At 45.6% G+C, this 22673-nt stretch overlaps 1 protein-coding gene across 1 annotated transcript in view; it reads right to left on the reverse strand.

Annotated features, from left to right (window-relative positions):
* Positions 1-292: 292 nt before the first annotated feature.
* The window catches only part of LOC100671157 (CEA cell adhesion molecule 1), a 113643-nt gene continuing 91262 nt past the window's right edge, over positions 293-22673 (reverse strand). Inside the window, 15 exon segments of the mRNA XM_064293748.1 lie at positions 293-5975; positions 7202-7221; positions 7909-7961; positions 8917-9040; positions 11176-11454; positions 12568-12822; positions 13220-13495; positions 14822-15076; positions 15474-15749; positions 17076-17330; positions 17728-18003; positions 19330-19584; positions 19982-20257; positions 21584-21838; positions 22215-22493. Coding sequence (XP_064149818.1) covers positions 5856-5975; positions 7202-7221; positions 7909-7961; positions 8917-9040; positions 11176-11454; positions 12568-12822; positions 13220-13495; positions 14822-15076; positions 15474-15749; positions 17076-17330; positions 17728-18003; positions 19330-19584; positions 19982-20257; positions 21584-21838; positions 22215-22493 — 3254 coding nt within the window. The 3' untranslated portion in view covers positions 293-5855.

Here is a 22673-nt window from a genome sequence, read left to right on the forward strand (position 1 = left end):
CAGAACATTTTGTTAATAAACTTTGTTATGCCAATTGACCTAGATGTCCCCCAAAACCATGGTCCCCAGACCCCTGTCCCTGCTACTGTGTCTCTCGAAGTGTTTGCTTGTGTTCAGGAAACTTCTTAGCTTTTGGTTTAGTCCAGTTGTGCTGACTTCCCCTGTATTGTGTGTTGACCTTCCCTTCATCTAAGATAATTCTTGTCCTCTGTGTAGTGAATTCCCTTCTCCCTCCCTCCCCACCCTTGTAACTATCAAAGAATATTTTATTCTATGTTTAAGCCTTTTCTTGAGTTCTTATAAAAGTGGTCTCATACAGTATTTGTCTTTTCGCGACTGACTAATTTCACTCAGCATAATGCCTTCCAGATTCATCCATGTTGTTTCCATATTTTCGCTGTCATGAACAGGGCTACAAGGAACATAGGTGTGCATATATCTGTTCATGTAACGGCTCTCATTTCTCTAGGATATATTCCAAGGAGTGGGATTGCTGGATCGTGTGGTACTTCTATTTCTAGCTTTTTAAGGAAGTGACAAATTTATTTCCGAAGTGGTGTACCATTTTACATTCTCACCAACAATGTATAAATGTTCCAGTCTCTCCACAGCCTCTCCAACATTTATTATTTTGTGTTTTTTGGATTAATGCTAGTCTTGTTGGGGTGAGATGGTATCTCATTGCAGTTTTGATTTGCATTTCTCTAATGGCTAATGATTGTGAGCATTTCCTCATGGATATGTTAGCTGCCTGAATGTCTTCTTTGGTGGAGTGCCTGTTCATATCCTTTGCCCATTTTTTAATTGAGTTACTGGTCTTTTTGTTGTTGAGGTTTTGCCGTATCTTGTAGAGATTAGATCCTGATTGGATATGTTGTAGCCAAAAATTTTTCCCAGTGTGTAGGTTGTCTTTTTACTTGTTTGGTGAAGTCTTTTGATGAGCATATGTGTTCGATTTTTAGGAGCTCACAGTTATCTAGTTTTTCTTCTGGTGTTTGTGCAGTGTTAGTTATGTTTTGTATTCTGTTTATGCCATGTATTAGGGCTCCTAGCATTGTCCCTATTTTTTCTTCCATGATCTTTATAGTTTTAGATTTTATATTTAGGTCTTTGATCCATTTTGAGTAAGTTTTTGTATGTGATGTGAGGTATGGGTCTTGTTTCATTTTTTTGCAGACGGATACCCAGCACCTTTTGTTAAATAGACTGTCTTTTTCCAGGATTCTTCTATAGAATCTTTTATCAAAATGTTCAGTAATGGTAGCTGGGCACCATCCAGTTCTTCTAGTCTCATGGCAAAGGAGGCAGCTGTTCACGGAAGCAGTTAGCTACACATTCCATATCCTCCTCCTCTTCCAGACTCTCTGTCCTCTGTTGCTCCAGAAGAATATAGAGACCAATTGTTGTGCCTTGGATGGGTGCTTACAGGCTTTTAAGACCCCAAGCACTACACAACTAACAAGGTGGTAGAACAGAAGCACTGAACATGTTTTTAGGCCAATTAACTGGGATGCCCCATTAAACCATGACCCTAAACTTCCAAACCAAGGAATCAAATCCAGTGAGGCTTTGGCTGTACATAAGAAGCCTCAGTAGCTCCTTTTTTTTTTTTTTTGTCATTGTAAATATATCTATCACAGAACTTTTGCCAGTTTAACTTTTTGTAGGTGTACAACTTATTCATAGCAATTACAGTGATTGGCTGTGCAACCTTACCCTTAATCAGTTAGATTTTTCTATCTCTGTCAAACCCTCCCCCCACTTCTTCCTCCCTCCTGACCCTGAAAACTACTAATAAACTTTGTTCTCTATACATTTGTCTTTTCTTGTGTTTTTATATAAGTGAGATCATATAATATTTGTCCTTTCGAAGTTGGCTTATTTCACTCAACATAATATCTTCCAGCTCCATTCATATTTTAGCATGTATCAAGGCTTCATTTTTTCAACTGGCTGAGTAGTATTCCGTTGTATATATGTATCACATTTTGTTTATCCATTCATCTGTTGATGGACATTTAGGTTACTTCCACCTTTTGGCTGTTGTGAATAGTGCTGCAGTGAACATCGGTTTACAAGGCTCTATTTGAGTCTCTGCTTTCAAGTCTTTTAGGTATATAACTAGGAGTGGAATTGCTGGGTCTTTTATGGTAGTTCTAGTTTTAGTGTTTTGAGGAACTGCCACACTGCTTTCCACAATGGCTGTACCATTTTGCATTCCCACCAGCAATGGATAAGGGCTCCAGTTTCTGCACATCCTGGCCAACATTTGTTATTTTCCTTTTGATCAATGCTGTTCTAATGAGGGTGAGGTAGTATCTCATTGTGGTTTTGATTTGCATTACTGTGATGGCTAATGACGTTGAGCATCTTTTCATGTGAACCTTGGACATTTGGATATCCTCTTTGGTTAAATATTTTTTCAAGTCCTATGCCAATTTTTTGATTGGGTCGTTTATCTTTTTGTTGTAAGGTTGTAGAAGTATTTTTTGTATTTTAGATATTGGACTCTTATCAGATACGTATTTCACACTTTTTTTCCCTCAATCTTTAGGTTGTATTTTCACTTATTTGATAAAGTCTTTTGATGAACAAAAGTATTTAATTTTTATGAGGTTCCATTTGTCTATTTCATCTTTTGCTGCCCATGCTTTTGTTGTCATATTTGATAGTCTGTCACTAAAAACTAGGTCCCACAGCCTCACCCCTACATTTTCTTCTAATAATTTTCTGGTTTTAGTTTTCACATTTAGGTTCTCGATCCATTTTGAATTGTTTTTTGTGTATGGTGTTAGGCTTGGATCCTGATTCATTCTTCTGCATGTGGAGGAAATTCAATTTTCCCAGCACCATTTATTGAAGGGGATCTTTCTTTCCCATTGAGTGGACTGAATGCCCTTGTAGAAATCAGTTGACCATAGGTGTATGCATTGTAGATTCTCCAGTAGGAGAGTGAATTGGTTTTTAGAAAGGGTAACGAGGCAGTTGTATGCAAAGACTTCAGTAGGGAGACTGGAAATAAGTCTAGGAGTCCTTCAAGCAGGAGTTGTGGAGGGCCTGGATTAGTTAGACTTATGGGAATGGAGAGAATGTCATAACTGAGAGATGTTGAGAAAGAATCAGCAGGCTTTGAAGATTCATTGAATCTGGGAAACAAAAAGAGAGGAGACTAGATGTTTCTCAGTGGTGTTACTGAGAGAAATGAGTAAGCTCTTGGGGAGAGTCAGTTTGATGAGGAATAATTTCAGAAGGTATTTGGATGTAGGCGATGTGAGATCTTGAAAGTAATTGAGGCTAGAGATTTCTGCAGAGAGGTCACTGAAGCTGAAGAAAGACGAGTGGAGTAGAGGGAGACTAGAATTGTCTAAGTACCAAATCTGGTGTGGGCATGCTCATAGGTGGCGGTGGAAGGAGAAATTCCAGAAAGAAAAAATCTGTGGTCTCGAATGTTGTAAACGTGAAAAGTGTGAGGACAGTGAAAATATCTTTGAATTTGGCCAAGAGATACTAATTTTATGTTGCTTCCAAGAATCTTGTGTATGGAGGTATTACTGCAGAGGGTCAGGAGAAATTAGATGATGAGGACATGGAAAGGCAGTGGATGTAGCATATATTTCAATTGTTTGGAAGGGAAGGGGAATGAGATAATAGATTAATACTTAGTGGAATTAATAAATGAAGGTTATTCATGTTAGAAGAGATGTGACCCTCTAAGAGGGCAGAAAAAATAGGAGCTGGGAATAAGGAAGAGATTGAAGATGCTAGAAAGAATTCCATATGATTGAACCTGTGGAGGTCCTTGTGAATGAGCTATATTGCTAAATCTGAGTGGCTGGAACTTCCTCTGTGGGAAGTATTGTTTGCCCCTAATAAAGAGGCTCAGGAGATCTTTCACTCATGGAATCATCTTCTCTTCCAGAGGAAGGCGGGCAGTTCCTTCCAGGCAGGTTGGAGCTATGGCCTGTTGCTTTCAGGTCACTAGAGCAGATGTCTTCAGATTTAGAAATATACTTATTCCAGTTCCCCATTGAGAAATTTATACCCTCTTTCTTCTGCCTATAAGGTATCAGCTGTGAGGCAGCATGTTCTTTTCTGCTATATATAATTTTTATTACAAATAAAGAGCAAATAAATTTTAAAAGTAATTCAGAAGTGGCCTTAGCCAGGCAAAATTAAATAACACAGCATAGAGAGGATGAGGGGAAGTCTACAGTGTGTATCAGGGCTGGAAAACCCTCAAAGAGGTACCTGAGTTCACAGAACTCCCAACTAACCCTTTAAGAGGAAGTCTCTTAGGCAAAGCATGACATAAGGTATTCAATATCCAATAAAATATTTCTTCTAACAGCCTCAAAGAAATTCTGTCTGTGTAGAGGAAGGTTGGGTGGGAAGTACATTTTCCTCTCCTTCTCCCTTTCTTCCTTTTTATTCTAAGGACATGGGAACCCATAGACTCTATCAGAGAAAATAGAAATTTCAGAGGCTGTTTAAGAAACCTGAGGTTCTGTCATCATCTTCCTCTCATGTCCTAATACCCGCTCACAGCCCTTGTCCCCAAGGGGCATCAGCACCAGTGCAACTTTCTAAGTTGTACCCAGTGCCAACAGTGTGAGTGACAGTGTTCCTTTTACGGGGCTCCCACTTCTCAAGAACCAAACACACCTTGGCAGAAGCCAAGGTTTCCTGAGAAGAGCGAGGGGGCAGACAGACACAATGGAAGGTGGGATGCACAGGCAGAAATGTGGAACAGAGTGGTTGTTGGAGATTGGTCTGAGATGCCCAGAAATTGAGTTAGATCCATTTCTAGACATGAATGAGGAAAACCTCTCCTTGCTATTTTCTATTTGGAGCCCCTAATAAAGAAGCCTGGAGGAGCTCCTGGCCAAGGGAACCTGAGGGATTTTGGCAGCTTCTTTAACCAATCTTTCACCAAAGTCAGATTGGCCTGTATAGGTGAAGTACATAAAAGTAACCTCTTTTAGAGAAATAATAAGTGGTTACAAAAATTAAAATAGCAGAATGTCTCAGAGAAAAGATGAACACTCAATACCCCAAAATTTGCATTTATTAATAATAATTTAAATAATTCTCTGAAGGGTAGTTCTCTGATTCTTTTCTCAAGTCCCCAGCAGATTGTCTCTGTTACAACTGTCTCCCTCCTAAAGCTATAGCCTTCTCTCTGTGGGCATTTCCTTGTATAAAGTCCATAAAGACAGGAAAGATACATGTACTTTTGCATTTTCCACTAGGAATTGCCTGTAGATCTTGGCAAACAGTTTTTCTAGTTGCTTCTAGTGGGTTCTCTTGAGACAGGCTTGCCAGAGTTTTCGTTGGTATCCTTACCTTAGCAAAGTACTTAGGCCCTGATCCTATAGGTAGACAAACCTGACAGTGGACAGAGGTGTAGAATTTCTCAGTACAGTATTGGTTATATATTTGATTTTCACACTGGGCTTTGGAGAGACAGAAGAAGCAATTGCTGCTTTTACTTTTTCTCTCTTTTCCCTGCACATTAGTCTTGAGGTTACTGCAAATTAAAGTTAGACTCTGATGGGACAGGACTCATGTGGGAAGAAGTGAGTGTGCTTTGAAGAGGTAAGTTTTAAAACATCGAGTCAGGGGAAGGATGGGGAGGTTCTAGGAACTCTTCTCCAAATTGGCTTTGCCAAATTTCAATGATGTCTATTGATACTGAGGGAGGGGCTGTGACCTGGTAGCCTGGAGGTACAGTGTTAGGGAGTGAACAGGTGGCAGTGGGGGCTTCTTTCCTTTTCCCCTGAGGGTAAAGGGATCTCCTGGTGATGGGGATGAGAGAGGTTTGGAATAAATACATTAGCAGTGCAGGACAAGTTGCATTACTTCTTTTTTACTTCTGAATAGATTGTTTCTGTGGCTGTTGGGGATGGGAATGCTGAAGTCGATTTCTCTGGTTGCTGGGCCTTGAAGTTCAGGGAAGAATATGCAACTTCATTGTCCTGAAAAGCATGAGAAACAATTAAATCAATGTCAAGGGTCATGCCCTCACCTGACCTAGTGTGTTTCAGCACCACTTACTATCACCACTTTGGAACTTTTAGCTTCAGAGAAGGGCTTTTGTGACCCATTATCTCTGCTTGGTAAACTCCTGTTGAATGGTCATTAGAAGAGATACATCATAGTATTCATACAATGGAAGACAATACAGCAATGAGAATGAACAAACTATAGATACCCACGACAATGTGAGTGAATCTCACGGAACATAACATTGAACAAAAATAGGCAGACACATACAAGGATATACAGGCGTTTTCATTTATATGAGAGAAAATCAGTAAAACTAATCTAGAGCATTGGAAGTCAGGATAGTGGTTACTCTTGGGTGGGCAATGACTGGAAGGGTTTTTTTAGGGGTAGGTGCTGCTTACATGGGTGTGTTCATTTCATGAAATTTCATACATTGTGAAGGCATACTTATGTTTTAAGCATTTTTCAGTATATATGTGCACTGTATTAAAAGATTAAGATGAGGAAAAGTTTGTAAAATTATTATAAAGGAAATAGGACCTCGGAATGTCCTTTATAATGGGAATTATCTTTTGACAGTGAGAGCAGGATCAGACGGAAGGTAGAGGAGAGAGAATTATTTAGTGTCTTCTTTGTGCTGGACATTGTGCTGGGTGCTTGACATATGATGTTTAATTCTTTCAACTTTCCTTAAGGAAGGCAGAAAACTACAGATGACAAAGCTGAGAGTCAAAGAGATTAAGTTACTTGTCCGAAGACACAGAGCTACCAAGAGTCACAGGCAGGATTCAAACACAGGGTGGGCATAATTCCAAAATCCAACTTCTTGCTGTGAGGTAGACTCATTAACCAATATTTCTTCATTGCTACATTGAGGAACTTTAACCCAAACATAATCTCACATTTGTGACTTCAGGAATAAATCCTTCTAGGGTTATTGCTAGAGGGGATTGAGTTTATGTTAATTGTGTTGGAATGATTTGCAAAAGGATAGGGAGAATGGTTATACAACTTCAAGAATGTAATCGATGTCACTGAATCGTACATGTATGAATTGTTGAGTTGGTGTATGTTTTATTGTGTATACTTTCATCACACAGACACACAGACACACACACACAGACGAACAGAATAACTCATTTCATTCAGAGATATTTCCATGAGAAAATGAGCCAGTGAAACTGGCTATGCTTACCGTGTCAGAATGGTCCTGACCTGGGGAAGGAAAAGAAAAGTTTCAAATCCGTGAAAATGCAAAGCTGACTTACAGCCTTAGAACAGTGTGTTCCTGGGCTGTTGTGATTTCTAGCTGAAGGAGGGGGCAGATGGTGGCGATGGTAAGCAATGGGGGTGGCCCATGATCAGTTAAGGAATTCCGCTTCCTTAGTGCCTGTGGTCCAGCAGCATTAGTGCCAGAGGAGGGGCAGGTATAGAGCCGCAGGAAGCCTCAGTCCACTTCTGAGGATTCTACCAGTTCACAGGCCTTGATTTTTGCCCATATGCATTCTGAGGAACAGGATCCAGAGGCAAGGAGGGGCAATGAGACCCACGGCACCAGGAGCACCCACAAGACAGGGAAAACTTTCACCAAGGGAGAATGCCCACATCCATAATAGAGGCAGAAGGGGAAAGAGTAAGGATGAGGAAATGACTCCTGGAAACTTGTCCATCTTACTCAGGCCTGCTTGGCCTGGGCAGAGTGAGCGTTGCTCCTGGGGCTGTGTCTCAGGGGAACCTTTTGAGGTAAGGAAGGGTGTAAAGACCTATTCCAACTTAAAGTTGGGAAACAGAGATTCCTCTGTAAAAATTCAGAAGGCAGGATTTGGGGATCCAGGGTTCTCTGCTAGGATAGGGCATGTGGTGGATCTTTCCAGCTCTCATCGGGTGAGTGGCTTTACTTACTGTGGTTGGATGCTGAGGGTTTGTGCTCTGTGTTATCGCGCTGGTCGCTTGCCCTAAATAAATATCAGACACTGTGACTGCTATCGCCAACATAGGAACGTTGCTTCTTGAATTCAGAAGGACACTTCAGCAGCGAACTCCTCAATGTTCATTTACACCACCGTTGGTACTACCTTTCCTTTAGGGCCTTGTTTCTTCAGTCTAACCACTATCTCTTCTAGTGTTGACTCCTTTCCACTTGCTAAATGTGCATATTTGTTGTTGTTGTCCTGTGCCATCAAGTCGATCTGGGACTCACAGAGACCCCATGTGACAGAGTAGAGCTGCCCCATAGGGTTTTCTAGGCTGTAATCTTTATGGGAGCAGATCTTCAGGTTCTTCTCCTGTGGGGCAGCTGGGTGGGTTCTAACCCCCAACCTTTCAGTTAGCAGCCTAGTGCTTAACTGTTGAGCCATGAGTGCTCCTTAGATGCACACATTTAAGTCCATTCTTTATCAACAGCTTCTGAGTCTACTTCTACCCTGAGACCTTTCCCCTTTTGTTTACCCAAGGAGTAGATACTGTTTTTTTCCTCAATTTATTTATTGTCAGGAGGTCTTTTGGCTGTGTCTGCTTTCTCTCAGATTCAGTTCCTGTCCTATCCCTCCCTCCTCTGCTACTGTGGTCACCAGAGCACCTGGCTCACTTTCTCTTGCTGTTGCTTTCATTTTCTCTTTTTTTCCCTTTTGAACCCTGGCTTCCCTGACTGGGGAACAGAAGAACATAACTGGGCATTTCCCTCTAAATGCAGATGGGGATGGGAATATCCATGTCCAAGAGACAATGGGATACAGGGAGATGAAGACCAGGGAGGCAGAGACCCGCAGGCATTAGTGCTGAGAAGCAGGAGTTTAGGAAGGAGGAAGAGGAGGCCCAGGCCCAGAGGCAGAGGTGGAGAAGAGTCCTTTCCCTCTCCTAAGCATGGCGGCCAGCCTTTGAGGAAGCAGAACATGAGGAAAGGCATCATACCTGGCAGTGTTTCTGATACACAGAAAGTACACCAGGGCTACTACCACAGCCACCACAGCCACTGCTCCAACCACGATGCCAGCAATGGCTCCTCCTGAGAGGCCAGGAATTTCTGGAGGAGGATCTGTCGTGGGAAGAAAAAGAAAGTAAATTATTTTACATTGGGGGTGCTCTGGGAAATAGCTCTCAACTTGAAGGGTCTCTACTCATTCCATCAAAGAACAGTTTTCATAGAAGGTCACTGTGAGGCGGTTGGTGGACTACCCCTGCAATTTTTTCTCTCTCACTGTGTTTCCAGGTTGATGATCCATCTTGTCTCAATTCCGTCCTGGCTTTTCTGCACTCAGATATTTTTGAGGCTTTGGAAATGTGAGAAACGCTGATGGCTATTTTTGTGTTATTAGAACTTCCCTCTTGACTTTCCACTTTTTCGTGGTTACATCTTGTTCTCAGTTGCCCGCGTATGGCAGCCATGAATAAGTACCTCTCAGATCTGCTGTGGTGAGTTTTTAACTGAGTAAAGGGGCAGGCTAATGCACTCTGAATTCACCACCTGCTTATGCAGAGACCATGCTTCCCACAGGCTGCAGCAGAGGTGCAAAAGCACACCTGTTTCTGGGAGACAGTTTTTTCTGATAGGTGACTGGCTCGAGGACTCCCCATAAAAACCCCATAGGCCCTGCAAAAATGCCCTTAGAACCACACTGCAACCTAAAACTTCCTTCCCTCCCTTTCTCCTTCACAGGGATCAGATCTGTGTCTTGATCTGGGACTCTCCCAGGCTCCTCCCACTCTTGCCCCATTTCCCTCACAGGCATTTTCCCTGATAAAGTTCTTGCTTGTTTAATGGCAAGAAAACTCATGCATGAAGCTTAAATTTTGCACTTAACTCTTTTTTTTTTTTTTTGCGTTTGTTGTTTTATTCCCTTTAATAGTGTTTTTCTTTAATTAAATTTCCAGTATTGATATTGAATGTGTGATAGTTAATCTATCTACAAGGGGCACCATTCTAGTCACTATAATTTTAATCCAGACTTTGTGTAAATTTATTTTAAATTATAGTTTTTTTACTCTTTAAAAGAATCAGTAATTATAGAATAAAGGGACTGGCCCGGAAGGGCCGTTCAACAATTATTTTAAATGCTTTGTTCAAGAAAGCCTTTCTAGATTTTATTAGCAGATGTTTTCAAAACCAAATATCACTTCCATTGATTTTCCCAGGTCTTTAGGCATTATCAAAAATGGCACAGATGGTTAAGTGCTAGTCTGTGAACCCAAAGGTTGGCCACCTTGGAAGAAAAGTCCTGGTAATCTACTTCAGATAGATTGCACTTAATTTTCAACCCCTTTTTTTCCCTCCCATATTTAGTCAATAATCATGTCCCAATGGGTTTCTCTGTGATGCACTTTTTCCCCATATATAAGACTTTCTGCATCTGTTTCTACTTTTCTCTATTGCTACCATTTCGGGCTTAACCCTTACCAGTTAACCCAAGGCTGACTGTTAATGCTAGATACTGTTTGGAGCCCTGATGGTGCAGTGGTTAAGAGCTCATCTGCTAACCAAAAGTCTGGCAGTTCGAATCCACCAGCCACTCCTTGGAAACCCTATGTGGGAGTTCTACTCTGTCCTATAGGGTCCCTATGAGTCAGAATTTATTTGATGGCAACAGGCTTATGTGCCATGCCCAGTGCTAAATACTTTACATATATCTCATTTGATCCTTACAATCATCCTGTCACGCAGACATTATTCCCATTATATAGATGAAAAAACTGAGGCTTAGAGTGGTGAAAAAACTTACCCAAAGTCTTATGGCTAATAAGAGGTGGATCTGGGATTTGACTCCAGGACTACCCGACTTAAAGCTTAATGATAATAGTAGTAATAATAACAGCTAACATTTATGGAACATTTTCTATTTGTGTGGCATTTTGCTAAGGGTTTAGTTGATTATTGCATTAAACCTTTAAAACAATCTTGTGAAGCAGGTGAACTTACTGCAATCTTCAGCTGAGGAACCTGAGGCTCAGGACATTAAGAACCTTGTGCCAGTTTGCACAGTGGATATCAGCCCTGGAATATGACACTTAAAAACATCTTTGTTTTAGAGACTGAGCTCTTGACCACTTTACCATTATTTACTGTAATTGTCTCTTAACTGATATTCTGCCCCTGTGACATTGATCCGTTCTGTATACCATTGGTAGAGTTAATCTATCCAGAGAAGATGTAGGAGTGGATGAGGGGTCACTCACATGTCACAGTCAGGTTGAGGGGATCACTTTTGTTGGAACTGACTGGGTTGTAGACCTCACATTGATACTCCCCAGTATCCTCCCTCCTGATGGGGTCTATGGTGAGGGAGCTGTTGTCCTGGGACAGCGTCGTCCTCTCCGTGAGCGGCAGGATCTGTCCTTTGAAGATCCATCTGATAGAGATTTCAGCATGGTTGGTGAGGCAGGTCAGGGTCACAGGGCCCTCATTTTCTGTGACTGTGGTGCTGCTGGCTTGGATGGAAGGCTTTGTCACTGACTCTGTGGAGAAACAGAGGAGGTGACTGTGGGAGGGCCTGGTGCTGGGGCTACTCTTCTTCCTGTGATATCTCTGCCAGATTACAGGTCCCACAGTGAGCTCTGAAAGGTGATCCAGAAGGTGGTCCTGACCCTCTGCAGAGGTTATGTGTCTGTCTAGATATTGATCTGTAAGGACATGGTGGCCTATCCCCTCACTAGGAAATAGGTGCAGCCCACTGACTCCCTGAAGTATCTGCATATCTGCACTGGGACCTCTTCCCAGACCACATGTCCATCCACATTGTCATCAGGTGGAATTTTTCTTCTCTAGACAATCGTGTGACCCTTTCCTAGGGCCTCCTGTGACTTTGTAAGAAATCACGTGCCTCTCTAGTAGACAATTTGGCGGGGGGGAATGGCAGGCTGCCGGTCCTGTCTATTTTTGGGACAGGGCAGCTTCACATACAGAAGGGAACCTGTTTCCTTTTTGTTAAATAATAGAGAGTAAGCACAGCCTGGCCCAGTCATCACTATCTTAGGGTTGCACTGTTTTAGCAAGATTAGGAGACAGCACACCTGAACCTGTTCCACACTCCTCAGCCGGACTACAGATAGTCAGAACAGGGCTGGTGAACAGGTTTGCGGGGGACAGAGCAGAGAAGCAGAGCTCCATCCGGCCATCACCCCACTGGAGGTTGTTTCATCCTCTCATTTGGGAAAACATAAGAGCCTGTTCAAAGTCTTGTGAGTTCCTTATAAGCACATGGACTTAGTGAAAGAAAATGCTGAAAGAAAGTGACAAATTAGTGACAGAGAGAACACGTGGCCTTGATTGAGGACTCTTCTTTCCTCTCCCAATCCGAAGCCCCCTGCCATTCCATGGGGCTTTCTGAGGCTGAGAGAGCCCCCTCCCCACATTCCAGGCTGGACCCAAGGTCCGGCCTGAGAAATAAGAAGAGCAAGAGGAGAGAAGAGATTCCAGGAATGTAGTCAGAGGGCTCAGGAACAGATTTTGGGACTGGTGTGCTCCCGGGGCACACAGATTGGAAAATAACTTCTTTAAGGATTTTTTTCAGAAAACCAAACACAACACCACCCCAGAGCTCAGTGCTGAAGTTCCAGGAAGCCGCTTACCATAGACTGTGATAGTCTTGACGGTGGTTCTATTGAAGTCAGTGGCATTGTTATAGACAAGGCAGGTATAGTTTCCAGTACCACTCACAGTGATGCTGGGGATAAAGAGCACTTGTGTGGATTGCAAATAGTTCCCATTGATAAGCCAAGAATACTGTGCAGGTGGGTTGGAGGTCGTATTGCAGGAGAGGGTAAGGTTGGCCCCTGCTGGGTAATACCAGTATGAGGGGGAAATGGTGGGGGTGTCCGGGCCATCTGGAGCAAACAGAAGAAAGCCATTTTGTGATGTAACCGGAGGGAAGAGGAAGCTCCCGGTCTGACAAGGGCCACAGCATCCCTGTGAGGCTTGTTTTAAAAAATCCCGCACAATAACCCCCTGAGTTTTCTGGGCCTACTCTGGGACCATCTACCGGTCTCTCCCGTCCCAGTTCTTGACCCCGAGCATCTCAAAACAGAAGCAGCCCCTCCCCTCCTTTTCTGGTGGCATGGCTAGACCAACCCAGATTTACCTGGGAAAGGAAGTCATGGCCAACCTGGGTGTCCAGGGGCTGAGGGTCAGTGTACGTGGACCTGAAAGGACTGACGTGGCCTGGCTCTAAAAGTGTGGACTTGGGGAGGCAGCCTGTGCCATGTGGAAACAAAAGTTACTCACAGAGAACATTCAGGATGAATGGGTCACTACGGCGGGCATTCACTTGGTTCCAGGTTCTACACTCATAGGGTCCTGTGTCATTCCTTGTGACACTGTGTACAGTAAGGGTCCTGTTGTCCGAGGACAGCTCCAGCCTGTCAGTCTCTGGGAGGCTCTGATTGTTTATCAACCACAGGTAGGTTGTGTCCTGAGTGTCAGGGCCACACGTTAATGTTACAGAGTCCTGGTCTTCCACGGGGTTGGAGTGGTTGCTGGTGATGAAGGGTGTGGGTAACTCTGTTGTCAGATAACAGACAAATTACCCTGTTTAGTGTCTTTGATTCCTGCAAAGGCATCTTTCATCAGAATTGGCACTGCCTATCTCTCAGGCAACCTGGAGTCTTTAAAATATAAAGCAGGCCCTTGTATTACAAGATAAATACCTGACAATTTGAGTGCTCAGAGAATGTAAGGCCTACCTACCTTATTCTGTCTCTGGAAAAAAGCACAGACTTTCTCAAGCGCTAAGTAGCAGTGTTTACTCAAGGAAAGTCATAGGACTGGGGATCAGAGATCATCCATGGCCTCTCCTGGGCTCTTCCGTGACCAGCTGACTGCCTGGCTGACCTTAGCTTCCTCACCTGGAACTTTTGATTGCTGAGGTCCCTCCAGCTGCACAATTCTATACTGCCCTTATCAGATGTGTCTTCTCCGAAACACAACTTTTTGTTTAGAGGTATCCCAGATGTGGGTCATGATGGCACTTCTAGTTGTTCTTAAACCTGAGGATATGGGGCAACCCGTCCTGGAGACTAGGTGTCATGAGCAGAAACTACACTTAAGGAGACCAGGAGCAAGCCCGGTGGTCAGGCTGTGGGGCTTTCAGATGAGGGGCAGTTCTTACCAGTTTTTGATGGTGACTAATGAGATGCCATGGCCCAATAAAGGACAGAGCCAAGTCTAAGGGATGATTTAGAAAAGAGTCCGGGAATAGGCAGGAGCTGTGGGACTCTGAGCATCACACCAAAGACAAGGACATGAGTCACAAGTAAAGTGTGCCTCCAGGCTTTGGGGACTGCACCCTCCCCAGTCTGACCACAGGTGGCATCAGAACAGGGCTGGTGCATGGGACTGCAGGGGTCTGAGCAGAGAGGCAGAACTCCTTCCTGCCCATCGCCCCGGTGGAGGTTGTTTCGTCCTCTCATTTGGGAAAACATGTGAGCCTGTTGGAAGACTTGTGTGTTCCTTATAGCACGTGGAGTCAGTGAAAGAAAACAGATGAAAGAAAATGACAAGTTAGTGACAGCGAGAACACTAGAGCTTGAGGACTCTTCTTTCCTCTCTCACTCTGAAGCCCCCTGACATTCCGTGGGGCTTTCTGAGGCTGACAGAGCCCCGTCCCCACATTCCAGGCTGGACCCAAGGACAGCCCTGAGAAATAAGAAGAAAAAGTAGAGGGAATAGTTTCAAGAGATGTAGTCAGAGGGCTCAGGGACAGATTTTGGGATTTGTGTGTTCCCAGGGGACACAGATTGGAAAATAACTTCTTAAAAGATTTTTTTCAGAAAACCAGACCAACGTCCACCCCAGAGCTCAGTGCTGAAGTTCCAGGGAGCCACTTACCAGAGACTGTGATAGTCTTGACCGTGGTTCTATTGAAGCCAGTGGCATTGTTATGGACATGGCAGGTATAGTTCCCACTATGACTTGGAGTGATGTTGGGGATAAAGAGCACTTGTGTGGATTGCAAATAGGTCCCATTGATAAGCCAAGAATACTGTGCAGGTGGGTTGGAGGTCGCATTGCAGGAGAGAATGAGGTTGGCCCCTGGTGGGTAATACCAGTATGAGGGGGAAATGGTGGGGGTGTCCGGGCCATCTGGAGCAAACAGAAGAAAGCCATTTTGTGATGTAACCGGAGGGAAGAGGAAGCTCCCGGTCTGACAAGGGCCACAGCATCCCTGTGAGGCTTGTTTTAAAAAGTCCTGCACAATAACCCCCTGAGTTTTCTGGGCCTACTCTGAGACCATCAACCGGTCTCTCCTGTCCCAGTTCTTGACCCCGAGCATCTCAAAACAGAAGCAGCCCCTCCCCTCCTTTTCTGGTGGCATGGCTAGACCAACCCAGATTTACCTGGGAAAGGAAGTCATGGCCAGCCTGGGTGTCCAGGGGCTGAGGGTCAGTGTACGTGGACCTGAAAGGACTGATGTGGCCTGGCTCTAAAAGTGTGGACTTGGGGAGGCAGCCTGTGCCATGTGGAAACAAAAGTTACTCACAGAGAACATTCAGGATGAATGGGTCACTACGGCGGGCATTCACTTGGTTCCAGGTTCTACACTCATAGGGTCCTGTGTCATTCCTTGTGACACTGTATACAGTAAGGGTCCTGTTGTCCGAGGACAGCTCCAGCCTGTCAGTCTCTGGGAGGCTCTGATTGTTTATCAACCACAGGTAGGTTGTGTCCTGAGTGTCAGGGCCACATGTTAATGTTACAGAGTCCTGGTCTTCCACGGGGTTGGAGTGGTTGCTGGTGATGAAGGGTGTGGGTAACTCTGTTGTCAGATAACAGACAAATTACCCTGTTTAGTGTCTTTGATTCCTGCAAAGGCATCTTTCATCAGAATTGGCACTGCCTATCTCTCAGGCAACCTGGAGTCTTTAAAATATAAAGCAGGCCCTTGTATTACAAGATAAATACCTGACAATTTGAGTGCTCAGAGAATGTAAGGCCTACCTACCTTATTCTGTCTCTGGAAAAAAGCACAGACTTTCTCAAGCGCTAAGTAGCAGTGTTTACTCAAGGAAAGTCATAGGACTGGGGATCAGAGATCATCCATGGCCTCTCCTGGGCTCTTCCGTGACCAGCTGACTGCCTGGCTGACCTTAGCTTCCTCACCTGGAACTTTTGATTGCTGAGGTCCCTCCAGCTGCACAATTCTATACTGCCCTTATCAGATGTGTCTTCTCCAAAACACAACTTTTTGTTTAGAGGTATCCCAGATGTGGGTCATGATGGCACTTCTAGTTGTTCTTAAACCTGAGGATATGGGGCAACCCGTCCTGGAGACTAGGTGTCATGAGCAGAAACTACACTTAAGGAGACCAGGAGCAAGCCCGGTGGTCAGGCTGTGGGGCTTTCAGATGAGGGGCAGTTCTTACCAGTTTTTGATGGTGACTAATGAGATGCCATGGCCCAATAAAGGACAGAGCCAAGTCTAAGGGATGATTTAGAAAAGAGTCCGGGAATAGGCAGGAGCTGTGGGACTCTGAGCATCACACCAAAGACAAGGACATGAGTCACAAGTAAAGTGTGCCTCCAGGCTTTGGGGACTGCACCCTCCCCAGTCTGACCACAGGTGGCATCAGAACAGGGCTGGTGCATGGGACTGCAGGGGTCTGAGCAGAGAGGCAGAACTCCTTCCTGCCCATCGCCCCGGTGGAGGTTGTTTCGTCCTCTCATTTGGGAAAACATGTGAGCCTGTTGGAAGACTTGTGTGTTCCTTATAGCACGTGGAGTCAGTGAAAGAAAACAGATGAAAGAAAATGACAAGTTAGTGACAGAGAGAACACTAGAGCTTGAGGACTCTTCTTTCCTCTCTCACTCTGAAGCCCCCTGACATTCCGTGGGGCTTTCTGAGGCTGACAGAGCCCCGTCCCCACATTCCAGGCTGGACCCAAGGACAGCCCTGAGAAATAAGAAGAAAAAGTAGAGGGAATAGTTTCAAGAGATGTAGTCAGAGGGCTCAGGGACAGATTTTGGGATTTGTGTGTTCCCAGGGGACACAGATTGGAAAATAACTTCTTAAAAGATTTTTTTCAGAAAACCAGACCAACGTCCACCCCAGAGCTCAGTGCTGAAGTTCCAGGGAGCCACTTACCAGAGACTGTGATAGTCTTGACCGTGGTTCTATTGAAGCCAGTGGCATTGTTATGGACATGGCAGGTATAGTTCCCACTATGACTTGGAGTGATGTTGGGGATAAAGAGCACTTGTGTGGATTGCAAATAGGTCCCATTGATAAGCCAAGAATACTGTGCAGGTGGGTTGGAGGTCGCATTGCAGGAGAGAATGAGGTTGGCCCCTGGTGGGTAATACCAGTATGAGGGGGAAATGGTGGGGGTGTCCGGGCCATCTGGAGCAAACAGAAGAAAGCCATTTTGTGATGTAACCGGAGGGAAGAGGAAGCTCCCGGTCTGACAAGGGCCACAGCATCCCTGTGAGGCTTGTTTTAAAAAGTCCTGCACAATAACCCCCTGAGTTTTCTGGGCCTACTCTGAGACCATCAACCGGTCTCTCCCGTCCCAGTTCTTGACCCCGAGCATCTCAAAACAGAAGCAGCCCCTCCCCTCCTTTTCTGGTGGCATGGCTAGACCAACCCAGATTTACCTGGGAAAGGAAGTCATGGCCAGCCTGGGTGTCCAGGGGCTGAGGGTCAGTGTACGTGGACCTGAAAGGACTGACGTGGCCTGGCTCTAAAAGTGTGGACTTGGGGAGGCAGCCTGTGCCATGTGGAAACAAAAGTTACTCACAGAGAACATTCAGGATGAATGGGTCACTACGGCGGGCATTCACTTGGTTCCAGGTTCTACACTCATAGGGTCCTGTGTCATTCCTTGTGACACTGTATACAGTAAGGGTCCTGTTGTCCGAGGACAGCTCCAGCCTGTCAGTCTCTGGGAGGCTCTGATTGTTTATCAACCACAGGTAGGTTGTGTCCTGAGTGTCAGGGCCACACGTTAATGTTACAGAGTCCTGGTCTTCCACGGGGTTGGAGTGGTTGCTGGTGATGAAGGGTGTGGGTAACTCTGTTGTCAGATAACAGACAAATTACCCTGTTTAGTGTCTTTGATTCCTGCAAAGGCATCTTTCATCAGAATTGGCACTGCCTATCTCTCAGGCAACCTGGAGTCTTTAAAATATAAAGCAGGCCCTTGTATTACAAGATAAATACCTGACAATTTGAGTGCTCAGAGAATGTAAGGCCTACCTACCTTATTCTGTCTCTGGAAAAAAGCACAGACTTTCTCAAGCGCTAAGTAGCAGTGTTTACTCAAGGAAAGTCATAGGACTGGGGATCAGAGATCATCCATGGCCTCTCCTGGGCTCTTCCGTGACCAGCTGACTGCCTGGCTGACCTTAGCTTCCTCACCTGGAACTTTTGATTGCTGAGGTCCCTCCAGCTGCACAATTCTATACTGCCCTTATCAGATGTGTCTTCTCCGAAACACAACTTTTTGTTTAGAGGTATCCCAGATGTGGGTCATGATGGCACTTCTAGTTGTTCTTAAACCTGAGGATATGGGGCAACCCGTCCTGGAGACTAGGTGTCATGAGCAGAAACTACACTTAAGGAGACCAGGAGCAAGCCCAGTGGTCAGGCTGTGGGGCTTTCAGATGAGGGGCAGTTCTTACCAGTTTTTGATGGTGACTAATGAGATGCCATGGCCCAATAAAGGACAGAGCCAAGTCTAAGGGATGATTTAGAAAAGAGTCCGGGAATAGGCAGGAGCTGTGGGACTCTGAGCATCACACCAAAGACAAGGACATGAGTCACAAGTAAAGTGTGCCTCCAGGCTTTGGGGACTGCACCCTCCCCAGTCTGACCACAGGTGGCATCAGAACAGGGCTGGTGCATGGGACTGCAGGGGTCTGAGCAGAGAGGCAGAACTCCTTCCTGCCCATCGCCCCGGTGGAGGTTGTTTCGTCCTCTCATTTGGGAAAACATGTGAGCCTGTTGGAAGACTTGTGTGTTCCTTATAGCACGTGGAGTCAGTGAAAGAAAACAGATGAAAGAAAATGACAAGTTAGTGACAGAGAGAACACTAGAGCTTGAGGACTCTTCTTTCCTCTCTCACTCTGAAGCCCCCTGACATTCCGTGGGGCTTTCTGAGGCTGACAGAGCCCCGTCCCCACATTCCAGGCTGGACCCAAGGACAGCCCTGAGAAATAAGAAGAAAAAGTAGAGGGAATAGTTTCAAGAGATGTAGTCAGAGGGCTCAGGGACAGATTTTGGGATTTGTGTGTTCCCAGGGGACACAGATTGGAAAATAACTTCTTAAAAGATTTTTTTCAGAAAACCAGACCAACGTCCACCCCAGAGCTCAGTGCTGAAGTTCCAGGGAGCCACTTACCAGAGACTGTGATAGTCTTGACCGTGGTTCTATTGAAGCCAGTGGCATTGTTATGGACATGGCAGGTATAGTTCCCACTATGACTTGGAGTGATGTTGGGGATAAAGAGCACTTGTGTGGATTGCAAATAGGTCCCATTGATAAGCCAAGAATACTGTGCAGGTGGGTTGGAGGTCGCATTGCAGGAGAGAATGAGGTTGGCCCCTGGTGGGTAATACCAGTATGAGGGGGAAATGGTGGGGGTGTCCGGGCCATCTGGAGCAAACAGAAGAAAGCCATTTTGTGATGTAACCGGAGGGAAGAGGAAGCTCCCGGTCTGACAAGGGCCACAGCATCCCTGTGAGGCTTGTTTTAAAAAGTCCTGCACAATAACCCCCTGAGTTTTCTGGGCCTACTCTGAGACCATCAACCGGTCTCTCCCGTCCCAGTTCTTGACCCCGAGCATCTCAAAACAGAAGCAGCCCCTCCCCTCCTTTTCTGGTGGCATGGCTAGACCAACCCAGATTTACCTGGGAAAGGAAGTCATGGCCAGCCTGGGTGTCCAGGGGCTGAGGGTCAGTGTACGTGGACCTGAAAGGACTGACGTGGCCTGGCTCTAAAAGTGTGGACTTGGGGAGGCAGCCTGTGCCATGTGGAAACAAAAGTTACTCACAGAGAACATTCAGGATGAATGGGTCACTACGGCGGGCATTCACTTGGTTCCAGGTTCTACACTCATAGGGTCCTGTGTCATTCCTTGTGACACTGTATACAGTAAGGGTCCTGTTGTCCGAGGACAGCTCCAGCCTGTCAGTCTCTGGGAGGCTCTGATTGTTTATCAACCACAGGTAGGTTGTGTCCTGAGTGTCAGGGCCACACGTTAATGTTACAGAGTCCTGGTCTTCCACGGGGTTGGAGTGGTTGCTGGTGATGAAGGGTGTGGGTAACTCTGTTGTCAGATAACAGACAAATTACCCTGTTTAGTGTCTTTGATTCCTGCAAAGGCATCTTTCATCAGAATTGGCACTGCCTATCTCTCAGGCAACCTGGAGTCTTTAAAATATAAAGCAGGCCCTTGTATTACAAGATAAATACCTGACAATTTGAGTGCTCAGAGAATGTAAGGCCTACCTACCTTATTCTGTCTCTGGAAAAAAGCACAGACTTTCTCAAGCGCTAAGTAGCAGTGTTTACTCAAGGAAAGTCATAGGACTGGGGATCAGAGATCATCCATGGCCTCTCCTGGGCTCTTCCGTGACCAGCTGACTGCCTGGCTGACCTTAGCTTCCTCACCTGGAACTTTTGATTGCTGAGGTCCCTCCAGCTGCACAATTCTATACTGCCCTTATCAGATGTGTCTTCTCCGAAACACAACTTTTTGTTTAGAGGTATCCCAGATGTGGGTCATGATGGCACTTCTAGTTGTTCTTAAACCTGAGGATATGGGGCAACCCGTCCTGGAGACTAGGTGTCATGAGCAGAAACTACACTTAAGGAGACCAGGAGCAAGCCCAGTGGTCAGGCTGTGGGGCTTTCAGATGAGGGGCAGTTCTTACCAGTTTTTGATGGTGACTAATGAGATGCCATGGCCCAATAAAGGACAGAGCCAAGTCTAAGGGATGATTTAGAAAAGAGTCCGGGAATAGGCAGGAGCTGTGGGACTCTGAGCATCACACCAAAGACAAGGACATGAGTCACAAGTAAAGTGTGCCTCCAGGCTTTGGGGACTGCACCCTCCCCAGTCTGACCACAGGTGGCATCAGAACAGGGCTGGTGCATGGGACTGCAGGGGTCTGAGCAGAGAGGCAGAACTCCTTCCTGCCCATCGCCCCGGTGGAGGTTGTTTCGTCCTCTCATTTGGGAAAACATGTGAGCCTGTTGGAAGACTTGTGTGTCCCTTATAGCACGTGGAGTCAGTGAAAGAAAACAGATGAAAGAAAATGACAAGTTAGTGACAGAGAGAACACTAGAGCTTGAGGACTCTTCTTTCCTCTCTCACTCTGAAGCCCCCTGACATTCCGTGGGGCTTTCTGAGGCTGACAGAGCCCCGTCCCCACATTCCAGGCTGGACCCAAGGACTGGCCTGAGAAATAAGAAGAAAAAGTAGAGGGAATAGTTTCAAGAGATGTAGTCAGAGGGCTCAGGGACAGATTTTGGGATTTGTGTGTTCCCAGGGGACACAGATTGGAAAATAACTTCTTAAAAGATTTTTTTCAGAAAACCAGACCAACGTCCACCCCAGAGCTCAGTGCTGAAGTTCCAGGGAGCCACTTACCAGAGACTGTGATAGTCTTGACCGTGGTTCTATTGAAGCCAGTGGCATTGTTATGGACATGGCAGGTATAGTTCCCACTATGACTTGCAGTGATGTTGGGGATGAAGAGCACTTGTGTGGATTGCAAATAGGTCCCATTGATAAGCCAAGAATACTGTGCACGTGGGTTGGAGGTCACATTGCAGGAGAGAGTGAGGTTGGCCCCTGGTGGGTAATACCAGTATGAGGGGGAAATGGTGGGGGTGTCCGGGCCATCTGGAGCAAACAGAAGAAAGCCATTTTGTGATGTAACCGGAGGGAAGAGGAAGCTCCCGGTCTGACAAGGGCCACAGCATCCCTGTGAGGCTTGTTTTAAAAAGTCCCGCACGATAACCCTGTGACTTCTCTGAGTGTGATCTGAGAGCATCAACCCGTTTCTCCCATCCCAGTTCTTGACCCCGAGCATCTCAAAACAGGACCAGCCACTCTCCTTCTCAGCTGGCGGCATGACTAGACCAACCCAGATTTCCCTGGGAAAGGAAGTGATTGCCAGGGCCAGTGTACTTGAACCTGAGAGGTTGGATGTGGTCTGGCTCTGATAGTGTGGATTTGGGCCAGCAGCCTATGCCATGTGGGAACAGAAGTTACTCACAAAGAACGTTTAGGATGAATGGGTCACTACGGCGGGAATTCACTTCGTTCCGTGTTCTGCATTCATAGGATCCTGTGTCATTCCTTGTGACACTGTATACAGTAAGGGTCCTGTTGTCCGAGGACAGCTCCAGCCTGTCAGTCTCTGGGAGGCTCTGATTGTTTATCAACCACAGGTAGGTTGTGTTCTGAGTCTCAGGGTAACATGTTAAGGTTACAGAGTCCTGGTCCTCCACAGGGTTGGAGCTGTTGCTGATGATGAAGGGTGTGGGTAACGCAGCTGTTAGATAACAGAGAAAAGATTATCCCATTTAGTGTTTTTGATTCCTCCAAAGCATCTTTCAATCAAAGCTGGCATTGCATAGCTCTCAGTCAACCTGGAGTCTTTAAAATATAAAGCAGGTCTTTGTAGTACAAGATAAATGCCTGACAGTTCCAGTGCTCAGAGAATGTCAGACCT

Source organism: Loxodonta africana, chromosome 11 (genome assembly GCF_030014295.1).
Source record: "Loxodonta africana isolate mLoxAfr1 chromosome 11, mLoxAfr1.hap2, whole genome shotgun sequence".
Classification (NCBI taxonomy): domain Eukaryota; kingdom Metazoa; phylum Chordata; class Mammalia; order Proboscidea; family Elephantidae; genus Loxodonta; species Loxodonta africana.